Below are 9,420 nucleotides of genomic sequence, written 5' to 3' on the forward strand. Positions count from 1 at the left end.
CCTGTGGGGCAGGGACACCCGGGCCTTTGCGCTCCCCGCTCACCCCGTGGGCAGTGCACGGAGAGCCCCCAGGCACCCAAACCAGCACCCTGCTGGCCCGCAGCGTCCTGGGACCCCCCCCCCGGGACCCCCCTGTTCCCATAGCGGGGCAGGGACCCCCCCGCCTCGCCGTGCCCTCCGGGCACCGGCAACCCGGGCGGGGAGCGGGACGTGGATACATGGATAGGGACCGGGGGCACGGGCATGGATAGGGACGGGGACTGGGACCCCCACCCGGTCCCGTCGGGGCACCCCCCCACGAGGGGGCGTGGCTAAACATTAGGGGGGCGTGTCCACAGCCCTGGCAAAGCCAATGGGCTGGCCCGGCGGTGAATATCAATGCGCGGCGGGCCAATGGGGGCGCAGCCATGCTGTTAACAGCTTAGGGGCGCGGGGCGGCGCAGAGCAGCGCTGCCGCCGCCGCGGGGAGCGGAGCCGGGCCCCGCGCACCGCGCTCCCCCCAGCCCGCCCCGGCCCCGCTCCCGGTGCCCGGTCCCGGCCCGCCATGGCGGCGGCCGTGGACGAGAGCGCCCTGCCCTCCATCTCCACCTTCGCCAACCTGCTGCCGCTGGAGGAGCGCCCGGCCGATATGCTCCACGTAAGCACCGGGGAAAGGGGCGGGGGGGGGGGGGGGGGAACGGGGTGGGTGGGTGGGGGGCACCGGGCTCGGTGCTCAGCCCCACCGCCGAGCCCCCTTCCAGCCGTCGGAGGGCGCCCCGGGGGTGGCGGTGCCGCCGCGGTGGAGGGGTTGGGGGTCCCGGTGCACCGGCGGGGGGTGGGGGGGGCTGCTGCCGGCCCTGACGCCCCTCTCCCCGCAGAGGATGCTGCAGCAGGACGGCCCCGCCGCCGTCAAGCGGGAGGAGGACGACTTGGGGAAGTTCGTGGATTTGGATTTCATCCTGGCGCACACCAGCAGCGGCGGGCAGGGACCGCCCGGCCCCAACTACCCCCTGCCCGAGACCCCGGAGAGCTGCGGCACCACGTACGACAGCGACGGCTCCTACCCGGCTCCGGGCAAGTTCCCGGCTCCTTACCCCGAGGGCCAGGGCCACAGCTACGTGGCCGAGCTGCTCACCCCGGACCTGCCCGGCCACTGCGACCTGCAGCGGAGGGAGTACACGGAGCTGCGGGCGCCCGGCGGCCCCCACCACCATCACCACCACCACCACCACCCGCCCCTCCACCCGGCCCTGAGCCGCCCGCTGCCCCTGGACCCCTCGCAGCCCTTCGGGCCCCGCATCAAGAAGGAGCAGCCCGAGGAGCGAGCCTGCATGCTGGGGATGCCCGGTGGCGACTACCTGGGGCCGGGCGGCGGCGAGCACAAGCCCCCCCGCATGGCGCCGGGCCCGGTGCCGGGGCCACCGCTGCCTTACCCGGGCTTCGCCCACGGCCGTCTGGGCCCCCCCGAGGAGCCACTGCCCGGCACCGACCCCCACCTCCTGGCCGACCTGCCGCCCCACTACGCCGTGGCCCCGCACCGCTACGCGCCCCACTTCGCCCCCCAGCCGCCGCCGCAGTTTCATGGACACTTCAGTGTTTTCAGGGAGCCCCTCAAGGGGCCGGGGCCGGGCCCGGGGGGGCTGCCGGGGTTGCTGGTCACGCCGCCCAACTCTCCGGTGCTGGAGTATTTCCCAGCCGGGGCCCCCCCCGAGGACTGCAAGCCCAAGCGCGGCCGCCGCTCCTGGGCGCGCAAGCGGACGGCGACCCACAACTGTGAATACCCGGGCTGCGGCAAGACCTACACCAAGAGCTCCCACCTCAAGGCGCACATGCGGACGCACACGGGTAAGGGAGCCCCGAGGGGGGCGGCCGGGGGTCGGGGCAGGCTCGGGATGTGCGTGGAAAGGGGCTGGGGGACCACGGTGTGGGGCGGGCGCAGCCCCGGAGCAGTGCGGTGGGAGCGGGGTTGGGGGCACCGGGGACACCCGCGGGGTCCCCGCTGTAGGGGAGCACCGAGGGGACGCCCTGCTGTCGGTTTGGGTGTGTTTGAGGGATCCCCCAGCCCTCTGGGCTGTTCATGGGGTCCCTGTGGTGGGCAGTGAAGATCAGGGAGACCCCGCAGCCTGCACTGAGGGATATGTGGGGTCAGGGGTGCTCAGGACCCCATAGTGGGGCTGGGCAGGGGCATACAGGGATAGGGGCATGCAGTGAGATGTTCCCCAAACGGCCGCATGGATAAGCCCCACAGCCAGGCTGAGGACGAGCGGGGAGGGGGCCCCAAGGTGGGCTGGGGGGTACTGGTGAGGCCCCCCAGTGGATCTGGGGTGTGCTGGTACATGGCGAGGATCCGCAGCAGGGACAGGCAGGGGAGCAGCCGCAGCTTGAAGCAGGGCAGAGGCACATGGGGTAGGGGTGCGCAGGGGCACGCAGGGTAGCAGTGGGGAAAGTGACAAGATGGGGGACGAAAGGGGGTCAGGTGAAAATGGGGGTCGTGAAAGGGGTGAAAGGTGAAAGGGGAAGGTGCACAGCAGGGTTCCCCTCTGGAGCGAGCATGGAGTGGTGGGCAGGGAGGGCCGGGCAGGAGGACACGGGTGAAAGCCCGCGGAGGGTTGGGACCCCCCTGTGCCCGCTGACCCCCTTCTCCCCCGCAGGCGAGAAGCCCTACCACTGCACCTGGGAAGGCTGTGGCTGGAAGTTTGCCCGCTCTGACGAGCTGACCCGCCACTACCGCAAGCACACGGGGCACCGGCCCTTCCAGTGCCACCTCTGCGAGCGGGCTTTCTCCCGCTCCGACCACCTCGCCCTCCACATGAAGCGGCACATGTGAGCGGCGGGCCGCGGCCGCGCTCAGCCTCCCCCCCCTGCCCAGGAGCAGCTCCTCACGGTGTAAATAGCGTCGGGCCGGTGCTGGGGAGCAGCCCAGCCCCTCTCCGCTTGTAGCTGATAACTCCTCTTCTCCTCCTGCCCCCGCTGTGAGAGCTGGGCTCGGCTGCGTGCTGGGGAAGGAAGGGCTGCTTTTTTGGGGTGGAGGTGGGGAGCAGGGCTGCAGGGAGCGGAGCGTCTCCTGCCTGGGAACCACTGGAGGGTCTGGTGCACCAGGGGTCTGTCCCCAGCGCTCCTAGCTTGTATTTGGCAACAGCTTTAAAAAAAATTAAAACTCCTCCCTGATCCTGGCACCCCCCCCCGGCACCGGGGACTGTGGTGGCTGACAGCGGCCAAGCTCCGGCTGGAGACCTGTGTCCTGTGGCTCTGCTCTGCTTGGTTGAGGCCTTCAGAACAAACCCCGTGGCCCAAAAGCCCTGAGAGGACAGGGCGAGGGTGGGAATCTAATCATGGCTCATGGGTGGAAAGGTTTGTAGGGGTCAGCAGCGCAGCATCACCTCGCACAGGGAGTGATGGATGCTCCCGATGCCAGCTTGGGACCCTGCTGGGCTGTCCCGTCGTGGGTGATCCCACAGTTCTCCGCCTGGGAGCCCGGAACGGCTCTCATCTCATGGTCTGCTTTAATTTTTGTTCTTCCCCTCAGGATGACACCAGGTACTGCTGCAGCTGCCTTCCCCATGCTGCTTTTTTTTAAACTTAGTGTGTAAAGGACAGTGAGTCCAGCTATGAATGCCCAGGTCTCTGCTATACTTGAAACTTTCTTAAAGGGAAAAAAAGAGAAAACTCAAAAGAAAATGAGTCTTTTTATGTGCAGCTTCTGCAAAGCGAGTTGTAAATTAAACAAAGCAGTAATATATAATGTTTCTGTTTTTTAATATATTTTTTTTCTTCCGGCTGGGAACACAGGAGAGTCTCGGCTTTGGGAAGTGCACTGTTCCCGTCTGTGTATATTGTTAATTAACATTTCTCTGCTTGGGCACGTTAGGTCTCTCGCACTCTGAAATGTTACTTTTCTTTATATGCAAACTGTTGAAATATTGTGATCTGCTGTATAATAAATAAACAAGATGTAAACTTGAAAGAGCCAGGAGAGTTTACTTTAAAGCTTTCTTCTAAGAGGAGTGGGTGAGGCTGGGCTCGCTTGTCAGTAAATATTTACATCGATGTTCATTTCTGCTTAAGTTAGCTGCGGAGGATCGATGGGGGAACGCCCAAGCCTCGGCATCCGAGCGGCATCTCCTGTGCAACAGCTCTTGAGTCACCCCACTTCCCCGTGCCTCAGTTTCCCTAATCTGCAGATGGGGCAATTGCGGCACAGGGATGGCGTGACCGGTCCTGCGGTGAGTCACCGCCGAGGGGAATGGCAGCCGAAACCTTACGGCGGCCTCGCCGGCCCTGGCGCCTTCCCTCGGCGCTCCGTCCCCCTGTCCCCGTCCCGCTGTCCCCCGCAGCAGGAGCTGTGTGGCACGAGCTGTGCCGTCGCCACCAGAAGGTCCATGCTGGCCACCCGGCCCCCTGCGTGGTCCCTGCTGTCCTCCCCCCTGGCGCTCAGGTGCTGAGGCTTCCCGGTGTTAATGGGGGTGACTCAGCACCAGCGTGCTGGCAGGTCCCGAGCTCAGCGAGCAGGTCTGGCTCCATCCCTGCCTCCCTCCCTCCCACGGCTGATTACCCGTGATGCACGCAGCCCTCCGAAGGCCGGGGCTTGCCCGGACCTGACGCCGTGCTGGGAGCGCATGGTGCGGGCTGCGCGGTGCCCTGGCCCCCCAGCATCACCCTGCCCGGGGTGGCGGCATCCTCCTGGGGCTCCTGGAAATTGGCTGTGGCCGTGCTGCGAGCACGGGCTGGGCTGTGGTCCTGGCTAGGGCTGGGCTCATCCCACTCCTTCCCCGTTTACTACTGGTGGCTGTGGTGAGCCAGGCTGGAGGAAAGCGGGGAACGGCAGAGTGGGGAGCGGCCGTCCTGGGGCCAGCACCTGGTCCGCAGCCCCTTGGGTCTGCCCTGGGTTGGTGGGGTGCCACCAGGAGGGTGGCAGCCAGCTTTTAGGGCTTTGCATCCTGCCTGCAGGCGTGGGACCACGGGGCTCCATCTGCAGGTGTCACCGATCCACTTGTCCTTTCTACAGCTGCCTCCACCCTCAGCTTGCCCCAGTTTCCGAGGGGTGTGCGTGCGGACGTGACCGTGCCGGGACACAGGGGACCCCTGATGGGGCACCGGGCACATCTCGCTGCTGGGACCCCTGTACCCGGGGGCAAGGGTCTGACACCAGTGGGACACCTGGAGCAAAGTGCCAGGGCTGCTGCCTCTTCCCCAGAGAGTTGTTTGAAATGTCACATGGAGGGAGAGGGAAAGGTGTGGGCTGTTTGAATTAGCGATGAGTCAGGCTGGCAAAGCCAGATGGGGAGAGAGTGCGTGCCTGCGTGTTTGTGTGCATATAAGTAATCTCTGGCTTTGTGTTTTTATTATGATTATTATTTTTATTTCCAGGGGAACGATGAATTTCTCCAACCATCCTGTCCCACTGGAAAGGCTGGCTCTGCTGTCCTGTCCTCCCTGAGCATCCTGGGAGCCGGAGTGACAGTCCGCGGCTGTTTTGAGGCTGGGCTGTGAGATCAGAGCACAAACCAGTTCTTCCTCGCCTTTCATCATCGCTGCGCTGGGGCGGGAGCGGGGCCTGGCTCCGTGCTCGCTGCTGCTGCCTCGCATGGGGCCGAGGACAGCGCCGGGGCCGGGGGTGCTGGGCCTCCCGTGCCGTGGGTGCGATCCTACAGGCACCGGTACGGCTGGGAGCCTCGCCGGGGCGAGGAGTGGCCGCAGTGGAAATGGCAATTACGCCTAATTTGTTGTTAATAAAAAACACCCTCTCCCAATTGCCTGGCCGAGATGCCCTGACCGTTGGAGAAGGGAGTCCGGTCCTTTCCCTGGCAAAACCTGCCCTGCAAAGTGATGAGGGCAGCAAGAAAACAGCCTCGGGAGCGCTGAGAAATGCTTTTTTTGGCAGACGGGTGCTGGGGAAGGCAGGGCTGGGGCACGATCCTTGCCAGGTGAGCTGGAGAGCGCTTTGCCCTGGCCTGGCAGGGGCACGTGGGTCCCAAAACGCTCCAGTAAAGCAGGTGGGAGCCTGCTTCGCAGGAGACGTGGCACCAACAGTGCATCCTGCTGCCCCAGAGGGGGGAGAGAGATGGTCCCAAGAGGGGCTCAGTGCTGGGGTGAAGGAGGCTGGCAGGGCAACACCACAGTGCCCACGCTGGGCCATTATCCCCCCCCTCAACCCCACCCTGGGCTCCCTTTCTCCCAAACCTGGGCTCAGCCTGGCCGAGGCCCCCAGCACTGAGGTAGAAGGCAAAACTGAGGTCCCTGACCCTCCTGCCCCAACCTTATGGCCTAGCTGAGCTGGGTCAGCCCAGCGGGGAAGGAAGCAGCGAGACATGGAGCAACAGGTCCCAGCACAGGGGTGAGTCACGGCCGCAGCGTGGCCGGCTCCGCGCAGTCACCTGCCGGCAGGATTGGGCCCCCGGGGTGGGTCATGGCTGCAGGGGGGAGCTCCTTCATCAGGAGAAGGGGGTCACGGGTCTGGGGATGGCAGGGAGGCAGGGATGGGACAGGGATGCTAGGTGTGGGATGGGGCAGATGTTGGGGGTGGGATGTAGCCCAGGTGCTCCAGGGTCAAGGGGGACAGTGTGGGCAGCAAGGTGATGCGGACCTGTGGTGGTTTTACTCTTATTTCACCTCCTGGGAACTGAGTGAAATGAGGGACACTCCCAGGCCTGGCGTCCCGTCCCCACTATGGGGGAAAATCCAGCAGCCGGCCCCCGCATCCCCGCTGCTGGGCCGCGGGGTGGGCCAGGCGCCGTGATAGCGGGGCCGTGGCTGTCACCGCACCCTTAGGAAACATTTGGCTTCAGGCACCTGAATCCACGGGGAAGCGATAACTCCCCGGTTCGCTCGCCCTGCCTGGACCCACACCTGGTGCTATCGTGCCTTAGTCACACACCGAGAGTTTTTCCACTGCTGGGCCCCAGATAACCTCCTCCCGCCCCGCTGGCCGCAGTGTTTGCACTTGTCCTCCTCCGCTGGTGCCAGCCTGGGGGACATGCACGCCTCGAGCCGCAGGCTGGAGACACGCACACCTCTGGCCCGGGGCCACTGCGGCCGTGCCTCGAGCCAGGTATGGGCAGAGCATCCTGCACCAGGACCAGGTGCCTGCAGGTGTCCGACATCTCCAGCTGTGCCCCTTTGCTTGCTGAAGGCTGTGAAAACTCCTGGATGCAGCGATTGCTGCCCAGAAACCTCATCTCTAGGTTCCTTTGAAAGCTGTGCTAATCGCTTCGCTGCTGATCAGGTTAGCAGAAGCTCCCAGCTAAGTCCCTACAGCTCCTGGTGGGACACAGCCCTGCGGTGGCACCCACACACGCGGAGGTGCAGGGGAGGTGGGATCTGCCCTCCACGGCCATGCTTTGTGAGGTTAAGATGGTTCTGCCACAGGAAGAAGAGCTCAAAATGTGCTGCTGGCAGTTTATCGAGGGGAGCGAGCGGATTGCAGAGCCCCGCAGCAGGGTAGGGCTGAGCGTGCCTGGGATCAGGCAGAGAAGGGCAAGGCTGGAAGCTGGGCTTGAGCAGTTCAGGCATAAAAGCAGGGGTTAAAATCAAAACTCAAGGACACTGGACGGCCATCTGTCTCTGGATTTTATATGAGAATTGGCTGTGTTTTCTAGAAGTGCTGTTGAATAGCTTCATGAACAAACTGTGAATGACCCGCAAGCGAGGGGCTAAGAGAGGTGCTCCTCCTCTGATGGCAAAAAGCTCTTCAAGGTGAGGAGCTCCCTGAGGCAACGGTGCCAAGCTCTGCAGGGAGAGCAGGGGTGAGACCAGGCCAGCAGCCTTTCTCTGAGCACAGTGCTGGAGTCGTCTCCCTCTGCAGACCCACCTTGGGGAATAGGGGATACCACCTCTTAGCCAGACTCATTAAGAGAGCGAGGAAAGATGCTGGAAACGATTAAAAAAGGACCAGGAAATGAAGTGGAAAGTTGTATGACATCCCAGGACAAACCCAGCATGCCACACCTGGGCACCGCATGTGGGACTGCTCCTGGTGAGCAGGAGCATCGCAGCACGGCTGGAGGAAAGAGGCACCCCGGGCAGGTTGTTATGGTGGAGATCCCAAATAGGCTGACGAGTGGCACAGGGCACCCTGTTACACGGGACTCCTGACAGCCTGCAGCCAGAGGCAGCCTCTGGCTCGGGAATTTCCTAAACCACAGGCTGCTGGAGCCGCGAGCAGCCACACACGCTGGCGCGGGCAGGACTTGGATGGACACGGCAGAGCTGTGAGCAAACGGGCCAGGCGGGAGCGGCCTTGGGACCGGCTCTGTCCTTGCCAGGCTGCTGTGGGAAGAAGGGCTGAGGTGCTGAAAGTCACCCTCATTAGGGGTGGCAGCAGGGCAGAGAGGGATAAATGAGTCCTGGGGACAACAGCCAGTGATCCAGAGGTGACAATAGCTCCTGGTGGGGTGCGCTGACATGGTCGCGGCAGATGGTGCTGGCTGGGTGCTGGTGCAGAGCTGAGATGCCAGTCTCTGCGGGGAGGGACTGCCAGCAGGATGGGGATGGGGACTGGCACTGGGGGAGCCCCCCCGGCACATCAGGCTTCAGCTTGTCCAGGGGCTGAAACCTTGTGCTTCGGACAAATTACCACTGGGCAGCCTTGCTCCTGCCTCAGTGCAGTGGGAAGGAGACTTGTGGGGATCCCTCACGGCCCCATACTACTGCTTCCTCCTCCTTTCCCACTCCCCCCTTTTCCTTCTGCACGGAAGAGGAAGCAAGGCAGCCCTGTTGTTAAAACTTTCACTTCTGCCCGCAGACTCAGGTACGAGCTTCTGCTCCGCAGCACTGCGGGACGGTTCCTTGCCAAAGGTGACGGCGAGGGACGCGTGCTTCGTCAGGCGACGCCAGGAGCTGCAGCCCGAGCGTGCGACGTGGGGCAGCGCCCGCCTGGCCCACGGCCACCTGGCACGGCCACCGGGTCTCCGTTGGGTGTGACGGCCACGCTCAAGCACCGGGGACACGACCAGGAGATGGAAACGCTCCTTGGGAGCCCCGTGGCGAGCCCCGATCAGCCCCAGGACACCATGGAGAGCGGGAGGGCTGCGTGCTTGGTGGGACATGGGTGGGCTGCCCTCTGCCATCGCTGGGGGGCCTGCCCCAGCCCTGCTCCATTGTCCCCGAGCCCAGCCAGGCCCCAGGGTGCTGCCAGGCAGGGGCGCCCTGCCTTTGGGCACAGCCACCCCGAGGTTTTGGGGTGTCCTGGAGGAAGGAGCCCGGCGTGGGTCCAGCCCGGGCATGGCTGTGCTGCCACCTCCTGGCGCAGCACCGTGCCGCCCGGTACCGTGCTCCCCGCCCCGAGCAGGGAACGATGGATGGGGGCCCCTGGGGCTCCGGGCACCGCCTCAGGACCACACAGAGAAGGGCTCAGCACCACCTCCGTGGGGCCGGCTGCGACCCGCCGGGAGCGGGACTCGAACCGGCGACCCTCCGCACTCCCCCCCCCCCCCCCCCCCTTTA

At 64.7% G+C, this 9,420-nt stretch overlaps 1 protein-coding gene across 1 annotated transcript; it reads left to right on the plus strand.

Moving 5' to 3' along the window:
- Positions 1–408: 408 nt before the first annotated feature.
- Positions 409–3,943, plus strand: LOC125182239 (Krueppel-like factor 2). Its single transcript, XM_048059257.2, has 3 exons — positions 409–637; positions 858–1,824; positions 2,631–3,943. Exons 1-3 carry the CDS (start codon positions 545–547, stop codon positions 2,804–2,806), a joined length of 1,236 nt encoding a protein of 411 aa, XP_047915214.1. The 5' UTR covers positions 409–544; the 3' UTR covers positions 2,807–3,943.
- Positions 3,944–9,420: the final 5,477 nt, after the last annotated feature.

This window comes from Anser cygnoides, chromosome 8 (assembly GCF_040182565.1).
Source record: "Anser cygnoides isolate HZ-2024a breed goose chromosome 8, Taihu_goose_T2T_genome, whole genome shotgun sequence".
NCBI classification, from domain to species: Eukaryota; Metazoa; Chordata; class Aves; order Anseriformes; family Anatidae; genus Anser; species Anser cygnoides.